The 19,236-nt window shown below is 42.4% G+C and overlaps 1 protein-coding gene across 3 annotated transcripts in view; it reads left to right on the plus strand.

Moving 5' to 3' along the window:
- meis1a (Meis homeobox 1 a) overlaps positions 1-19,236 on the plus strand; it is a 272,321-nt gene that overhangs the window by 103,550 nt on the left and 149,535 nt on the right. For 2 of the 3 annotated variants that reach the window (XM_070889789.1, XM_070889790.1), the window contains exon 8: positions 741-886. The exons of the other annotated variant lie outside the window; for it this stretch is intronic. In XM_070889789.1, coding sequence (XP_070745890.1) covers positions 741-886 — 146 coding nt within the window. The remainder of the gene's footprint in view (positions 1-740; positions 887-19,236) is intronic. 3 annotated transcript variants of the gene reach the window in all.

Here is a 19,236-nt window from a genome sequence, read left to right on the forward strand (position 1 = left end):
ATGTGCCCTGCGTAACCACAGACAGATGGCTTGTGTCTATGCCTGTAATGTTACTCTTTTTTGCAATCCCTGTCCAGCAGTGGTGCTAGCAAGCCAGCATTGCAGCAATTAGGAGGGATTGTGCAAGTCCAAGACAAGGTGAATGGTGATGCCACTGCCCCGTCCAGCTGTTCTCCCGTCCAGTTGTTTGATGCAGATGGAAATTTTTTTGTGTTTAACTAAGATCTGGGCACAGATGGTACACGCTAGGCTCAGTGCCACGTTGCCTTGTTTTTATTAAAACAATGAAAAGAAAGGAATTTGTTCTCTGGGGTGGGGGGGTGGAGATGGTCTCCTGTTTGACTTTTGTCCCCTGGTGCAAAGTTTCAAGGTGATCAATCGAGTGGCATGCAGTGATGCTCAACACTACCATCTGACCTGACATGGAGCATAATGCTGCTCTGAATGAGAAGGTAGATCTTAGGAGCTCAGATATAAGTCAACTGCCATTGTGCTTGACTTTGCAAACCAAATGGCACTGTGCCCCAGTGCTGGAAAATTACAGCCAATTTATTTTGATGTATCTAATAAGTTGTGCTAAAAGACCACCCAAGGATTAAATTACCTGTACCCTCTACACCTGGAAAATGTTGACATATTAAAAAAAATCTCCTCATGTTATGCAACCTAATAGAAGCAATACAAAAGTCTAAATGACCAAAAAAGATTGCCTTAAAACTGCATCTTTAATGTACTGACAGGTGATGGCTTGGACAACAGTGTAGCTTCACCAAGCACAGGAGATGATGATGACCCAGACAAGGATAAAAAACGTCAGAAAAAACGAGGGATCTTCCCAAAAGTAGCCACAAACATCATGCGAGCATGGTTGTTCCAACACCTCACAGTAAGTGAAAAATGAATTGATACGCCTTGAGACGCAACTTTGCGGGTGGATTTATAGACAACAGAGGGCAGAATGGCAAGACTACCTTCAACAAGCAGCTATGTTGAATATTGGTTGTTTGGCATTTGAAGCTATTTTAGAACTTTGCAAGACCTCAAAGGCTCAGAGAAACTGAGAGTTGGGAAATAGTCTGTCCAAAATAAAAATGTTCCTTAACTTAAGACCTTGCAAACAGTTGAGTAGCTTTGAAGGGTAAAGTGTAGTAAGGTAGAATATTGTATAAGGAAAAAATAAAAATTATAAATTATTATTTTTGGTAAGAAGATGGTAATAGTGGAACCATGACAATTTCTTGCCCTCCCCCCCATTCCCAAAGTGGCTCACTCTTTGCAGAGGTATGGTTCCAAGGAAGCCATGCATCTTCTGGTATAGTGCCCACTTGACTATTATTCAAGTGAGAGTCTTGGCAGTAAGTGTCAGCAGACTATTTGACCATGGTAGGTATTACACCCAAGCCCTATGTTCAAACACATGCACTTTCAGTGGAGATCATTGGGCAGGTGGCAGGAAGTATTGAGTGGGGTGCCCCAGGATCAAATTTGGGACCACCACTGTTTCTAATTTGTATCAATGACCTGAACTCAGACACCAAATGCAAATTGGTCACATTTGCAGATGATGCCAAAGTAGGAATGACAGTGGAATGGAAGGAGGTAGCTCAATAATTAAAAATTATGTAACTGGGCAGAAAAATTACCGATGAAATTTAATATAAAGTGTAAATTACCAACCATAGGTAGGAACAAATGGGCAACACAGGCAGTTTTTGAATGGTGTTGAATTAGCTAACCATGAAGTTGAAAAAGATCTAGATGTCTTCGTACACTCGATGCACAACATATCCAATTAATGCAGAATAGGAACATAAAACACCACTAGAATGCTAACTGTCTAGCCAACACAGTAGAATACAAGTCAGGGGAAATCTATCATCAGGGACAGAGTTACTGAGACCGGACAAGAATGACATATCAAAGAGAGTCGGCATGGATTTGTGAAGGGTCGGTCAGATCTGACTAATTTAGTTGGATTTTTTGAGGAGGTCACTAAAATGGTGGATGTGGGAGTGTCTGGATGTTGTCGACGTGAACATCCAGAAGGCATTTGGTAAGGTTATTAGCACAAATGAGAATGCACAGAATTTTAGGTAACCTTGTAACATGTGTCAGTAATTGTTTGGGAATTAGGAGACAGACAATAGGGATAAAGGGATTGTATTTTGATTGGTGAGATGTGACAAGTGGTGTTCCCCAGGAATCTGTACTGGGGCCTCAGTTTTTCCATGTCTATCCCTGACTTGGATGAAGGAATAGAGAGTTGTATATTCAAGTTTGCAGAGCGAACGGTCAAAATTAGCAGATGGAGTTCAATATGCAGAAGTGTGACATCATCCACTTTGGAGCCAACAAAGACAAATCAGAATATTTTCTTAATGGTGAGAGACTGGGAGCTGTGAAGGGTCAAGGGAATTTAGGTGTCCAGGTACACAAATCACTAAAAGCAAGTGAGCAGGGACAAAAAGTAATCAAAAATGCAAATGGAATATTAGTCTTTATCTCAAGGGGACTGGAATACAATGGGAAGGAAGTGATGCTTCAGATGGACAGAGCCTTAGTCACACACCATCTGGAGTACTGCATTCAGTTCTGAGCACCCCAGGAAGGATATATAGGCCCTAGAAGAGGTACAGCGTAGAATCACCAGAAAGAAAATGGAGCTTAAAGGGTTACATCTTTGCATAAACTTGGTTTGCATTCCCTTGAGTTTAGGAGGTTGAGGAGTGATTTAATCAAGGTGTTTACAATGGTGAAGGGATTCGATAGGGTAGATATAGAGGGCCCAAATTTGCCCAGGAGCTGCTCTTTTTTTTTGAGCAACTTGATTTTTCTGGAGTATCTTAAAAATCCCCATTCTGCACAATTAATTTGCGCCAGTGTAAGTGAGTTAGTTAGGACTTTTTTTAGTTTAGTTTTTTTTTCAAAAGGGGGTGTTACCAGCCACCTATGCCCGTTTTGGCCATTTAAGCCAGTTTAGACAGCTAATAGTTGCTTTAAACTAACTTAGGCCAGCGTATGTGGTCACTTGTGGCCGCACAGAAAACCCTTACGGGGTTAAGAAATGAACGCAGGTAGGTACTTAATGACTTGACTAATAAATGTGAATAGGATCAAACAGCTATACTGGACTGACAAACTTTGCAAAGTTAATTTACTATACAACTAGAAGCATTCATGGAGGTTTAAACGACAAAAATAAAAGAAGTAAAGAGACAAAACATATTTACATAATTTTTTCAAAATATCCAAATAAAAAATAGAAGTACCTCCGACTCGTAGGAAAGTATTTTCATCAACAGGGTTAAGGAAAGTCTTGAGTAAGCTCATTAAAATTACTGGCTACACATTTATCACACCCTTCCCCACCCGCCCCCCCCCCCCCGCCACCCCCATCAAAACTCTCCTCTCTCCCCCTCCCCCATCAAAACTCTCCTCTTTCCTCCCCCCACCACATCAAAACTCTCTTCCTTCCCCCCCCCCCGATCAAAACTCTTCCCCCCCCTCCCCCCGATCAGAAGTCTCCCCGCACCAACCTGTTTCTTGTAGCCCTCAGCGTGGGAAGGCAGTGGCCAGCCTGTGCGGCAGGCCGCTCGGCCCAGGATAGGGGCGGGACGCATTGGGTCCCACACTGCAGGCACGCATCATCACAATCATGGGAGGAGCTACTGCACATGCGCAAATGCTCCATCGCGCATGCGCAACACTGCCGGCACTGTTACAGACGCTAAGGCCCTAACCCCGCCCCCCTGCTGGCTCTGTTTCAGCAGCATGGCCCTAGCTCCGCCCCCCCCCCCCCCACTATGCTTGCCACGCCATGCCAAGGCCTAGGACGGTCCACGGAGCGGGGAGAATACAGAGCTACTTTATCGGCGGCATTTTGGGAGCAGAAAGTCGGTGCGCCGTTTTAACCAGAGGGCCAAATTTGGGCCCAAGAGAAACTATTTCCTCTGGTGGTGGCATTCAGAACAACAAAGTATAATCTCAAAATTGGAGCTAGACTGTACAGGAGTGAAATCAGGAAGCACTTTTTCACATAAAGAAGGGTAGTGGAAACCTGGAACTCACTCCCCCAAAAGGTTGTGGATGTCGGTGGTCAATTGAAATTTTCGAGACTGATATCGACAAACTTTTATTAGCGAAGGAGTATGGATCAAAGGCAGGTAAATGGAGTTGAGGTACAGATTAGCCATGATCTGATACAATGGCGGAACACTCGAGGGGCTGAATGGCCTATGTTCCTACGATTAAACGGTGTAGTGTTCTGGTCAAACCAGATCAGTATTGTGTCCAATTCTGGTCACTGAGACACTAAACAGACATTGAAACCCTGGAGGCAGAGCAGAATAGGTCCACGAGGATGATCTTCAGTCTTAGAGGGCTGAGATATGAGGAAGAACGGGAGAGATGTGGCATCAGCCTTAAAAGGAGATATCGGAGAGGTGGTTATTGAAGACATATAAGATTATAAGCAGTATGGAAAGGTATTGCTGGAATATTACTTTGAAGTAAATTGCGAAAGTAGGACAAAGGGTCACAGGATTAAACTCGTAACAGGCAAATTTTGGACAAATATCAGGAGGTTTCTCTACATACAAAGAGTGATCAGCACATGTAATGGACTTCCAAACAGAGTGGAGGTGAAAACCTTGGATTCATTAAAGAACCAATTGGATGCTGCAATTGGGGAGGAGGGGGTACTACTTTAGGGTCATTCTAGATGAATGAATGACCTTCCTTATCTGTAATTATCGTGTGATAGTGACCGGAAGCCAAAATCATGGCTGATTTTCCACTTCTCAATCTCGGGTCAGTGGGACAAATTGTAGCAACGCAACTGCTGCCTTGACTGAGGATCAACTCACTCAGCGTAGCCTTCCCTGATCTGTATAGCTCAGCTATTTACTCTAGCAGCTTGCTCTAAAACTGCCATTTGATGTAATTACTCCAAAGATGGTGCAGTAAATATTAAAAGTTGTAAAAATACGGGGAAGGAGTCAGTTGAGAAACAATGGTTGAGGCGTTTTATAAAATCAAACAAAATAATTTTTTTGTTTGGAAATTGTTTCTGTGGCATATCTTGGCCTCCAGCTGGTAAGATGGGCAAGTGGCAAGTAACTGGGCATTGAACCCTCTCCTAATGCAACTTTATGGTTAACCAGTTAGCTTAGTTCATGATTCTTTTAAGAAAAATAAACTTTATGCCAGCCCAACTATATTTTCTAGTAATATTTAATAACATTTATCTTCGGCCCAAAGAACATGCTTGTCCCACCTGCATTTAGAACTCCATGGCTGTTCCAAACCACTTGCAGCCTGCAAATTTAGAAAACATAGATTTAAAATTTGTAGATAACAATTTTAAAACAATGCACAAATAATTATATTTTGATAATGACAGATTGTTTGGGAAAAATCAATTATGAAAGAATAGCTTGAACTAAACGATTAAGAATAACAGAATGACAAGGCTTTCAAAAGCAGAAATTCCACCGCAAAACTTTTTCAGTGATCTCTTGCCAGCATCCGAAAACAGTTTCATCTGAATGCTCCAGCCCTGAAGTAAAAAGCTTGTCACTTTTTTTTATAAATGTAAAAGAAAATCAGCAGTGTGCACTCTGTAGACCTTGGTGCCTTGTTAAAATGGAATAAGACATTAATGTACCATGTGTTTAGAAAGCTTCCATTCACTCACAATGTCTGAAATACACAAGAGATAACAACCCAGAATGTGTAGTTGGCAAAGCGACAGTGATCAGCATTAACCTTGAAGAAAGCTTTCTACAAAGATCTCGCGATCTCTGTGGCAAAAACGTAAGCTTTCTCAATGTTAAATCAATTGTAACGCTGTCAAAAGGATATCCCTAGCATAGAGCAGCAGTGATGCCATCAAGCTGTCTAAGCAGCCAATCACATTGAAGAATTCTCACAGGCTGCAAACCAGGAAATAAAAAGCACTGATTCAATTCACTTTTAAACATTTTTACAGAGAGCAAAATAAAGATTGGAACATACACATGGGATTAAGGTACAAGCTGAAATATCATAAACAAACTTTCAAACAAGGGCAGCCTGTGTCGGAGCAGTGAATGACTGACCCCAATTTCACGATTTCTGCATTTAGATGCGCTTGCACTAAATCCTAAAGTTACAGTCAGTTTCAGAGGGGTAATGACAGCAAACGGCAACATTTTGCCGTCATTACCACTGCAAAATCTGGGCCAAGAGTGCAGTTGAATGTGAGCTGTCATAAAACTTCATGTATGGATGAACTAAAGTGAAATAACAAAATATTAATCCAGTTGGTAAATTTTTGCTATCACTGTAGTGTGCATGCATATCGAGTAATTTTTGAACAGCTTAAGTATGTGGCATGACCTTCAACTGTGGGGGTGAGGGAGTATCTAACACTAGCTGTTAGTCATTCAATATAATCAGTGGTGTAGTACATGGTAGTTTTATGATGGTGCTGTGGTCTTACTGGTATCAAGTTGAACTCAAGGTGTTGTCCAAATTTTCTGATGAAACATGCAAATATCTTGTTAATGCTAAGGTGATGTGTTAGTTTACCCCTATGTATGGTTGCAATCTTGTGCCCTTCCAAATAGAGACGCCATATAAGTCTGAGGGCAGCTCTGGCAAATATTGTGCCACTCTAAGGCAATTGACTTTTGCATGTGAGCAAAGACTGACGTTAACGCACTGGCACTTTGATGGACTCTCTGCCTACTACTCTAAGAACATAAGAACATAAGAAATAGGAGCAAGAGTAAGCCATTTGGTCCCTCGAGCTTGCGCCGCCATTCAATAAGATCATGGGCTCAGCTCCACTTTCCTGCCCGCTCCCCATAACCCATTACTCTCTATTGCTCAAATATCTGTCTATCTCCACCTTAAATATATCCAATGCCCCAGCCTCCACAGCTCTCTGGGGTAGAGAATTCCATAGATTTACAGCTCTCTGAGAGAAGAAATTCCTCCTCATCTCAGTTTTAAATGGGTGATCTCGTATTCTGAAACTATGCTCCCTAGTTCTAGATTCCTCCATGAGTGGAAACATCCTCTCTGCAACTACCTTGTCGAGCCCCCTCATTATCTTATATGTTTCAATACGATCACCTCTCATTCTTCTGAACTCCAATGAGTACAGGTCCAACCTGCTCAACCTTTCTTCATAAGTCAACCCCTTCATCTCAGGAATCAACCGAGTGAACCTCTGAACTGCCTCCAATGCAAGTATATCCCTCCTTAAATAAGGAGACCAAAACTGTATACAGTACTCTGTGGCCTCACCAATACCCTGTGCCGTTGTAGCAGGACTTCCCTGCTTTTATACTCCAACTCCTTTGCAATAAAGGCCAACATTCCATTTGCCTTCCTGATTACTTGCTGAACCTCCATACTAACTTCTTGTGCTTCATGCACAAGGACCCCCAGGTCCCTCTGTACTGCAGCATTTTTAAATAATAATTTGCTTTTTTATTTTTTCTGCCAAAGTGGATAAACTCACATTTTCCCACATTATACTCCATCTGCCAAATATTTGCTCACTTACTTAGCCTGTCTATATCCCTTTGCAGATTTTTTTGTGTCCTCCTCACAACTTGCTTTCCCACCCATCTTTGTATCATCAGCAAACTTGGCTACATTGCAATCCAAATCATGAATATATATTATAAATAGTTGAGGCCCTAGCACCAATCCCTGTGGCACTCCACTAGTTACTGTTTGCCAACTGGAAAATGACCCATTTACCCCAACTCTCTGTTTTTTGATAGTTAGCCAATTCGCTACCCATGCTAATATATTACCCCCAACCCCGTGAACTTTCATCTTGTGCAATAACCTTTTATGTGGCACCTCATCGAATGCCTTCTGGAAATCCAAATACACCACATCACTGGTTCCCCCTTATCCACCCTGCTCGTTACATCCTCAAAGAACTTCAGCAAATTCTTTAATATTGGATTCCAGCATTTTCCCAACAACAGATGTTAGGCTAACTGATCTATAGTTTCCTGCTTTCTGTCTGCCTCCTTTTTTAAATAGGAGCATTACATTTACGATTTTCCAATCCACTATCCATGCTAATATATTACCCCCAACCACGTGAACTTTCATCTTGTGCAATAACCTTTTATGTGGCACCTCATCGAATGCCTTCTGGAAATCCAAATACACCACATCAGAATCCAGGGAATGTTGGTAGATTACAACCAATGCAGCCACTATCTCTGCAGCCACTTCTGTTAAGACCCTAGAATGCAAGCCATCAGGTCCAGGGGACTCGTCCATCTTTAGTCCCATTATTTTACCGAGTACTACTTCTTTAGTGACAGTGATTGTTTTAAGTTCCTCCCTCCCTATAGTCCCTTGATTATCCATTATTGGAATGTTTTTAGTCTCTTCTACCATGAAGACCGATACAAAATATTTGTTCAAAGTCTCTGCCATTTCCCTGTTCCCCATTATTAATTCCCCAGTCTCATCCTCTGAGGGACCAACATTTACTTTAGTCACTCTCTTCCTTTTTATATACCTGTAGAAACTCTTGCTATCTGTTTTTATATTTCTTGCTAGTTTACTTTAATAATCTAACTTCCCTCGCTTTACTATCTTTTTCGTCGTTCTTTGCTGGTTTTTAAAAGTTTTCCAATCCTCTGACTTCCCACTAATCGTGGCCACTTTGTATGCCCTTGTTTTCAATTTGATACCATCCCTTATTTCCTTAGTTAGCCAAGGATGGTTATCCCTTCTCAAAGTCTTTCCTTCTCATTGAAATATATTTTTGTTGGGAGTTATGAAATATCTCCTTAAATGTTCGCCACTGCTCATCTCTGTCACAGTTTCTCAGTCCTTTTTACCGATGGCAGTAAAACCTAGAAGAACAATCAATACTCAAACAAGAACAAAGGTTCTCGTACCACATGTTCTTCTTAACTTCAGTCCTGCAAGCTACAACTCTTTTATCTGCTCGTATATCTCTTCACATGTTACACGTCTTGATTTATGGGATGTGGGGCATTATTGGGATGTTTTGATCTCACTTTACTGTGTCATTTATGAATTGAAAAAAAAGTGTAGAAATATTAGAAAATGGCAGAAGGCACAGGAATCTCAGATGTACAGAATAAAAAAATTGAATAATTTAGATGTAGAAGTACAATCAATATTTCAGGTACTACATAGAAATTACAGTACAGAAATAGTCCATTTGGCCCAACTGGTCTGTGCTGGTGTTTATGCTCCACACAAGCCTCCTCCCATTCTACAAGAAGCAAACATTAGGCAATTTACAGTACAGGAAGCAAATACTTCAGTCATAACCGTGTAAAATCAAAGCGTAATAAAATAACATATAATTTGTAATAAGAAATGAGAAACAGAGTAAAGTTGCTAAGTGGCAGAATCTAAAAGGAACACATCTATAGTTGACCAGAAATCAACATTTTTATGTAGTAGTGCACTCTACTCTGTCTATAATGGGATCTTAATGTGTTCTAATGAGGTGCTTATAATCGTAAATAATCTGTCATAGAATCATAGCATATGTCATCGAACCATTCAGTATGCAACTAGTCTTATAGAAAAGGTGTATCTGTAAATGTATCAGATAGAGGGAGTAGCCAAGAAACCTTCCCTTGGGCATTCATGCAAGGAGAGATTGCTACAATCTTAGCAGGGGTTGTTAAGGTCAAAAAAGAAAGAGACCCATAATTTTTTAACTTCAGTAATTGAAGTAAAATATGAATAAGAACTAAAAAGTTAGTCTTATGTATAGACATTTTTCATTTGTGATATTCTGCGTGCTGGTCATTTTGATGCCTGTCTGTCACTATGTGGAAAAAGCAATACTACATGTAAAGTAATTCAGTTGCACAGTGTTGATAGTAGTTCCTGTTTTCTGTCAGATTTAAAACAGGAAAAAACATATTTTTTGTGCCAATGTGTCAAAACAGCAATTCAGGTCATTAGTGGGTGGGTGGATCTAATTAATTTTAGCCTTTGTGCATTTTTGGCATATCTGTGTGGTGCGTTTGCATAGTGGTGTCAAGCTACATTTACACTACAACTTCCTCCAGGAATTCCCACTCTGGTTCGTTCTAGAATCAGTTTGGACAAAACTGTTTTGCACAAGTGTAAATGCACCCGAGGTCATGCTTAGCACGAGGCAGCTATCTCGGAACTCTGTCTTTTCAGAGCAGAGTCGAGATGGACGGAAGAAGTTAAGGTCACTCTGATTGTCACCCATTTTAGTCAGGGGGAGTCCTCCATGCTTTGACATGTCAGGTCACATGTACTGAACTGCCATTCTAACCGTGCACCCACATGAAGGATTGCACATCAGGGCCCCAAGTTTTCACACGTGGCAAAACAGGCGCCCCTCCGAGCTGGGTGCCCGTTTTTCGCGCCGAAAACGGCGCCTGAAAAAAAAACGTGCTATTCTCGAGCGCTTTGCAGCTCGATGTCAGCTTGGCGCGGCGCCCAGGGGGCAGAGCCTACCACTCGTGCCGATTTTGTAAGTAGGAGGGGGCGGGTACCATTTAAATGAGTTTTTTTCATGCCGGCAACCCTGGCACGAAGGAAACATTGGCACTCGGCCATTTTTGTAGTTCTTTGTAGCTGTTCAATTTTTTACATTTTTTTAATAAAACCACATTGCCCTTCCATGATCAGCACTGAGGCTTCTTGCAGCAGTGAGAAGGCTGCAGCAAGCCTCAGAAGTTGAGGCAGCCGTTTCCCGACGGGCCTGACCGACAGCAGGGGGGCCTCACCCCCCCCTGCCGTCGGGAATGGCTGCCTCAACTTCTGAGGCTTCCTGCAGCCTTCTCTCTGCCTCCTCCCCCCCCCCCCCCCGCTGCCGTCGGGAACGGCTGCCTCCTCCCTGCCGTCGGTCGGTCGGGCCCTCACTGCCTCCTCCCCTCCCCCCCTGCCGTCGGGAAGGGCTGCCTCAACTTGTGAGGCTTCCTGCAGCCTTCTCCCTGCCTGAAGCACTTTCATACAGGTAGGAACATGGTTTATTTAATCTTTTCTTGGCTTATAAATTTTTATTCAGGTTGGAATTATTTGTACAAGTATAACTAAGGATTTATTGTAGAATGTAATGACTTCCCTCCCGCCCCCCCTCCACCTCATTCTGGACGCCTAATTTGTAACCTGCGCCTGATTTTTTAATGTGTAGACAAGGTTTTTTCAGGCCTACAAAAATCTTCACTTGCTCCATTCTAAGTTAGTTTGGAGTACATTTTCACTGTGGAAACTTTCAAATTAGGTGTCAGTGGCTGGACACGCCCCCTTTTGAAAAAAAAATTCTGTTCCAAAGTGAAACTGTTCTACATGACTAGAACTGCAGAAAACTTAAATGTGGAGAATTGCGATTTCTAAGATACTCCGTTCTCCACCAGTTGCTCCTAAAAATCAGGAGCAAATCATATGGAAACTTGGGGCCAAGGAGTAATTTTACAGGTTCGTGCTGCCCGATGTAAGCCATGCCTGCCAGCAGCACAGATGGGAATTTTGGGTGAGTCCATACCCCCGATTTTCCGAGCATCAAATCCCAGATAGCATCTCTGATGAGTGTTCCCTATCGTCACACTTGCATCCAATCCCGTCACCTCATTCTATGGTTGCCTCTATGCTTACTGCAAAGTTACGTGTGACAGAGGGACAAAGGCAAAATAGAGAGGCAGTTTTCAATTATTTATTGCAGCTGTTGAACGAGTGCTAAATATGCTGACTATGTGCACTTCCTGGTTTTCCCCTATGAAGCCACTTACTTTCCACCCGGTGACTCTGTAGTTATGACAGTGTACTCAGTGCAGCCCTTCGAGAGTAGTGCCACTGATGGGGAAAAATGCATTGAGGTGACTTTAAACTTGGTGTGTGAGAATGGTGAAGGGATCAGTGGTGCTCCCTGCTGTGCAGTAACAGGGTGCGAAATGCCACAAACAGCCTCTCTGGATGGCTCTCTACCTGTGGAAGCAGACATCTGAATATCCAGAGTTGAGACTTCCTGACATCAGCGCTAAGCTGCTGATTAATCCATTGGAGCTCACTAATGGAGATGCTGCATCTTCAGCTCTTGCCACAAGCTCATGTGCCAATGAGTCACGAGCTTCCACCAGGGACAGTATTGAGGACAGACCACCATACATTCACAAGGTCAGACCAAAACGGCAGGACTGCTTGATCGGTCGTCCCCATTTCAATCAACGTATCTTAAAGCAATGCTCCTATGTTGCTCAGTTTTGGGGTCGTGGGGTGATGTAAAACGGACGTGAAGTAGATCGGTTGCCCGCTTTACACCCACCCGATTACCGTTTCCAATGGAAACAAAAAACAGGTGTGATGTAGACACTACCTGCCCATAAAATTGACAGCTCACCCCAAAGAGACTTCGCTTGCAGCTATCACCTTGGTCAATAGTCCCTCCATTCTGGACTACAGTGAAGCCATTCATTTGAACAATTTTGTATATAAAAAAGAACTCGCATTTCTATAAAACCTTTCACTTCCTCCAGACGCCCCAAAGTGCTATACCGCCAATGAAGTACTTTTGAAACGTAGTTACTGTTGTAATGGAAACATAGAAACATAGAAATTAGGTGCAGGAGTAGGCCAGTCGGCCCTTCGAGCCTGCACCATCATTCAATAAGATCATGGCTGATCATTCAACCTCAGTACCCCTTTCCTGCTTTCTCTCCATACCCCTTGATCCCTTTGGCCATAAGGGCCATATCTAACTCCCTTTTGAATATATCTAACTAACTGGCCTCAACAACTTTCTGCGGTCAAGAATTCCACAGGTTAACCACTCTCTGAGTGAAGAAGTTTCTCCTCATCTCGGTCCTAAATGGCTTACCCCTTATTTTTAGACTGTGACCCCTGGTTCTGGAACTCCCCAACAACGGGAACATTTTTCCTGCCTCCAACCTGTCCAATCCTGTCAGAATTTTATATGTTTCTATGAGAAACGAGGCAGCCAGTTTGTGTACAGGAAGATCTCATAAGCATCAATGAGATAAATGAGGAGATCATTATCAAGTAGAACATTTCAGACTGGTGTAGTAAGGGGTGGTGTGTGACGATGGTCCTGAGGTTTATTTATGAAGGGTTTTAGAGAAATGTGGAGTATTATCTCTGACCTGAGAGTGCTTGATTCTGAGACTGGATGCCTGAAATGCAAAAATGTTCCATCTGCCGATCTTGATCAACACAAAGTTCACCATTTTTGAGCTGTTTAAAAGTAGTTACATATGAAATCCAACTTTTGATGAAAAACTGGAAAATGCCTGTTTTTTTCCTTCATTTTAAACAGCTCGGTAACAGAATTGTACTCTTAGAAGTTGTATGTTTTGAAGCAGCAGTTCGTCCAAGATAACTGTTTATGTAGAAAAATAGGAAGTCTCCCATTTTACAATCAAAGATAAATGTCCTACCTAAAGAGAGGTAACATCACTAAAGGGTAACCTGACAAATTCAACAGTGTACAAACCAGCCATAGAATGCTTCGAAAGACAAATAACTGTGCGATAGCCTTCAAGCCCCAAAAGATTGAAAATGATCCCCATCATTACTTGACATGAAAAAAAATAAGGTTCTAACTGAGATAGTGTTAACAGAGAATAGTCTTGTAACAGAGCTCTGTAATGATCGGGAGATATACCGTTCATATTGTTGGTTAACCAGTGCTGCTTTTGACTCCAATAAAGTCATTAACAGTGTTATGATTGGTTATAGTTGTGTTGGAGAATCTTCAGATATTGCCTTCAGTTTCTTATTGTGTCCTTAATGCATCTCTGTATGAACCTTTAGCATGAGATGGTGAAACTTAATGGGTTGAATATTCATTCATGTATCTGATTTGTGTGATCTGAAATCTGTTTGTTTTTATTAATAATTATTATTATGCAGGGACAGGAAAATAGGTAGCAATGAATAAGGAGATATGTGGTAGAGTGGACTATATGTACAGTCACTATCCCACTCCCTCCATTATTTTCCTCTTTCATCTTTATGGTTTTCATCCTTGTTTTCAAATTCCTCCATGGCCTTGCCCCTCCTTATCTCTGTAACCTCCTCCAGCCCCAAACCCCCCCCACCCCCCAAGATATCTGCGCTCCTCCAATTCTGGCCCCTTACGCATTCCTGATTTTAATCGCTCCACCATTGACGGCCGTGCCTTCAGCTGCCTTGGCCTTAATCTTTGGAAATCCTTCCCTAACCCTCTCCGCATCTTTACCTCTCTCTCTCCTCCTTTAAGACACTCCTTAAAACATATCTCTTTGACCAAGTTCTACTAATATCTCATTATGCGGCTCAGTGTCAAATTTGGGATGTTTTACTACATTAAAGGCACTATATAAATGCAAGTTGTTGCTGCTTTGACATCTTATGCGGTGGTACGGGCAGCAGCAGCAGCTCTCTGACACTTTGGGCCCCAAGGTGATCATTCTTCTTGTGTGAATCTGTACCGTGAGTGCTGCCAGACTACTTCATTATGGGGACGACCAGAGTCAAGCCTTGTGTTGTCTTATTCGGATATCCACATGTCTCTCCCCAGCAGGGGTCACTGGACAACGATTAGGGGGCAGGACACCCTGCTGCTCTTCCCTAGTTTGGAGACACTGAGGTAGGTTCTAGTACCCCGGAGGCATGGGACCATTCAGCTCTGTGTGGCTCAGCATCACACCACATGGTGTATTTACCCACTGGGACACAAGTCTACAATGTACACTTGGGGTTGTAGCTATGCTTTGAGACAAAGTAATCATTTGGCTGGTAACTGCATGTTTAGATTTTCTGCCTAGTATACATCTGAACAATAGAAATACTTGCATTTATATAGCACCTTTCACAACCTCAGGATGTCCCAAAGCGCTTTACAGCCAATGAAGTATAGTCACTTTTTTAAATGTAGCAGCCAATTTGCGCACTGCAAGATCCCACAAACAGCAATGTTATAATGACCAGATAATCCGGTTTAATGTTGTTGATTAAGGGATAAATATTGGTCAGGACACTGGGGATAACTCCCCTGCTCTTCCTCAAGATAGTGCCATGGGATCTTTTACATCCACCTGAGAGGGCAGGCAGGTCCTCAATTTAACATTCCATCCAACAGTACTCCTTCAGCATTGTACTGGAGTGTCAGCGTTGATTTTTGTGCTCAAGTCTCTGGAGTGGGACTTGAACCCACAACCTTCTAACTCAGAGGCAAGGGTGCTACCCACTGAGCCACAGCTGACACTGTTGGACTGTGGCCATTGTATGTGTGCTGTCACAGTTAAGTAAAATACGGCTTTGAGGCACTCTGTATTAGCTGTTAATTTCAAACTTGTTGAATTTGCATGCTTGACTGAGTGAGATAAGATTGCTTAAGCATCAAAAAAATACTTGATCAAAAGTCCCCAACAAAGGGAGTATAGCAATCCAAGCTTCATGAAGTTATTTAATTAGTTTGGGAATTATTATTTTTGTGCCTTATCTTTAATGGGTGCATAAAAGTTTGAGGCGTAAAAAACTGAAAGTCACTGTTAGCCCCAGAGTAATGTTTTAGCATCGACTTTGAAGTGCCTCCACCTAGTGCTGTGGATGAGGCTGTGAGTGTTAATGTACACAGACTATGACATTTGCCGCCACTGCTGCTAAAATCTCTCCTCCTTACAAACATTGCTGACACAGTGATCGCCAGATTCACAGATACAGAGCACTGTATTTGCAACCTCTCGTTCTAGATATGCTGCTCATTGTAAATATACCAAACCTGTCACATTTGTTATTTTCAGTACCGTAAAGAAACCTTTGGTTTTTAATCTGCAGTGTTTTCACAAGTTTAATCCTCTGCTGATGAATTTATTTCATGCTGTGGAAACTGTATCGCTATTGGATTTCCTCAATCTGAGCAGAAGGACCTGTAGAGCCTGCTGTTCTTTCAGTTGGCTATGATTACCCATCTGGAGGACAGGACAAGACACACATACACACTGAGGAAAACATTTAAAATAGCAACTGCTATTGACTAGCAACATATTAAAGCTTGCCAATTCCAAAAATGTGTTTTAAGTGTCCCATTCAAAAAGCTTAGCATTTGAAAGAACAGGCCCAATTAACCACCACTACCATAAACTAGCAGATTGGGAAAATTTTAAACGACAGCAAAGACTGACTAAGAAAGCAATAAAGAAGGGGAAGATAGATTACGAATGTAAACTTGCGCAAAACATAAAAACAGATAGTAAAAGCTTTTACCGATATATAAAATGGAAGAGTGACTAAAGTAAATGTTGGTCCCTTAGAAGATGAGAAAGGGGATTTAATAATGGGAAATGTGGAAATGGCTGAGACCTTAAACAATTATTTTGCTTCGGTTTTCACAGTGGAAGACACAAAAACCATGCCAAAAATTGCTGGTCATGGGAATGTGGGAAGAGAGGACCTTGAGACAATCACTATCACTAGGGGAGTAGTATTGGACAGGCTAACAGGACTCAAGGTAGACAAGTCCCCTGGTCCTGATGAAATGTATCCCAGGGTATTAAAAGAGATGGCGGAAGTTATAGCAGATGCATTCGTTATAATCTACCAAAATTCTCTGGACTCTGGGGAGGCGCCATTGGATTGGAAAGCAGCTAATGTAACGCCTCTGTTTAAAAAAGGGGGCAGGTAACTATAGGCCGGTTAGTTTAACATCTGTAGTGGGGAAAATGCTTGAAGCTATCATGAAGGAAGAAATAGCGGGACATCTAGATAGGAATAGTGCAATCAAGCAGACGCAACATGGATTCATGAAAGGGAAATCATGTGTAACTAATTTACTGGAATTCTTTGAGGATATAACGAGCATGGTGGATAGAGGTGTACCGATGGATGTGGTGTATTTAGATTTCCAAAAGGCATTCGATAAGGTGCCACACAAAAGGTTACTGCAGAAGATAAAGGTACGCAGAGTCAGAGGAAATGTATTAGCATGGATCGAGAATTGGCTGGCTAACAGAAAGCAGAGAGTCGGGATAAATGGGTCCTTTTCGGGTTGGAAATCGGTGGTTAGTGGTGTGCCACAGGGATCGGTGCTGGGACCACAACTGTTTACAATATACATAGATGACCTGGAAGAGGGGACAGAGTGTAGTGTAACAAAATTTGCAGATGACACAAAGATTAGTGGGAAAGCGGGTTGTGTAGAGGATACAGAGAGGCTGCAAAGAGATTTAGATAGGTTAAGTGAATGGGCTAAGGATTAGCAGATGGAATGCAATGTTGGAAAATGTGAGGTCATCCACCTTGGGAAAAAAAACAGTAAAAGGGAATATTATTTGAATGGGGAGAAATTACAACATGCTGCAGTGCAGAGGGACCTGGGGGTCCTTGTGCATGAATCCCAAAAAATTAGTTTGCAGGTGCAGCAGGTAATCAGGAAGGCAAATGCAATGTTGGCCTTCATTGTGAGAGAGATGGAGTACAAAAGCAGGGAGGTTCTGCTTCAACTGTACAGGGTATTGATGAGGCCGCACCTGGAGTACTGCATGCAGTTTTGGTCACCTTACTTAAGGAAGGATATACTAGCTTTGGAAGGGGTACAGGGACGATTCACTAGGCTGATTCCGGAGATGAGGGGGTTACCTTATGATGATAGATTGAGTAGACTGGGTCTTTACTCGTTGGAGTTCAGAAGGATGAGGGGTGATCTTATAGAAACATTTAAAATAATGAAAGGGATAGACAAGATAGAGGCAGAGAGGTTGTTTCCACTGGTCGGGGAGACTAGAACTAGGGGGCACAGCCTCAAAATACGAGGGAGCCAATTTAAAACCGAGTTGAGAAGGAATTTCTTCTCCCAGAGGGTTGTAAATCTGTGGAATTCTCTGCCCAAGGAAGCAGTTGAGGCTAGCTCATTGAATATATTCAAATCACAGATAGATAGATTTTTAACCAATAAGGGAATTAAGGATTATGGGGAGCGGGCGGGTAAGTGGAGCTGAGTCCACGGCCAGATCAGCCGTGATCTTGTTAGGTGGCGGAGCAGGCTCGAGGGGCTAGATGGCCTACTCCTGTTCCTAATTCTTATGTTCTTATTAATGTTGGGGAAGTCCAGAACCAGGGGTCACAGTCTAAGGATAAGGGGTAAGCCATTTAGGACTGAGATGAGGAGAAACCTCTTCACCCAGAGAGTGATGAACCTGTGGAATTCTCTACCACAGAAAGTTGTTGAGGCCAATTCACTAAATATATTCAAAAAGGAGTTAGATGTAGTCCTTACTACTAGGGGGATCAAGGGGTATGGCGAGAAAACAGGAATGAGGTACTGAAGTTGCATGTTCAGCCATGAACTCATTGAATGGCGGTGCAGGCTCGAAGGGCCGAATGGCCTCCTCCTGCACCTATTTTCTATGTTTCTATAACCGCACAAATTTAGTACTCATTTGTTAACGGAATGTTTTAATTCTACTGCTTTTGTTTGTAATGGATTGACTGAGATTGCAGCTTTTCTATATTATGTAATAGATTACAGTATCTTGTTAGATTACATGGTAGAATCATAGAATGGAATCATAGAATGGTTACAACACTGAAGGAGGCCATTCGGCCCATTGAGCCTGTGCCTGCTCTCTGCAAGAGCACCTCAGCTAGTCCCACTCCCCCACCCTTTCCCTGAGTCCTGCAAATGTTTTCCTTCAGGTACTTATCCAATTCCCTTTTGAAAGCCATGATTGAATCTGCCTCCACCACCCTTTCAGGCAGTGCATTCCAGATCCTAATCACTCACTACGTAAATGTATTTTTCCTCATGTCGTCTTTGGTTCTTCTGCCAATCACCTTAAATCTGTGCCCTCTGGTTCTCGATCCTTCTACCAATGGGAAGTTTCTCTCTATCTACTCTGTCCAGACCCCTCATGATTTCGAACACCTCTATCAAATCTCCTCTTAACCTTCTCTGCTCCAAGGGAAACAACCCCAGCTTCTCCAGTCTATCAACATAAGTGAAGTCCCTCATTCCTGGAACCATCCTTGTAAATCTTTTCTGTACCCTCTCGCATTCTTTCTAAAGTGCAGTGCCCAGAATTGGACACAATATTCCAGTTGAGGCTGAACTAGTGTTTTATAAAGGTTCCTTGCTTTTGTACTATGCCTCTATTTATGAAGCCCAGGATCCCATATGCCTTTTGACCGCTTTCTCAATCTGCCCTGCCACCTTTAATGATTTGTGCACATATACCCCCAGGTCTCTCTGTTCAT

The sequence above is a fragment of the Pristiophorus japonicus genome, chromosome 9 (assembly GCF_044704955.1).
Source record: "Pristiophorus japonicus isolate sPriJap1 chromosome 9, sPriJap1.hap1, whole genome shotgun sequence".
Classification (NCBI taxonomy): domain Eukaryota; kingdom Metazoa; phylum Chordata; class Chondrichthyes; family Pristiophoridae; genus Pristiophorus; species Pristiophorus japonicus.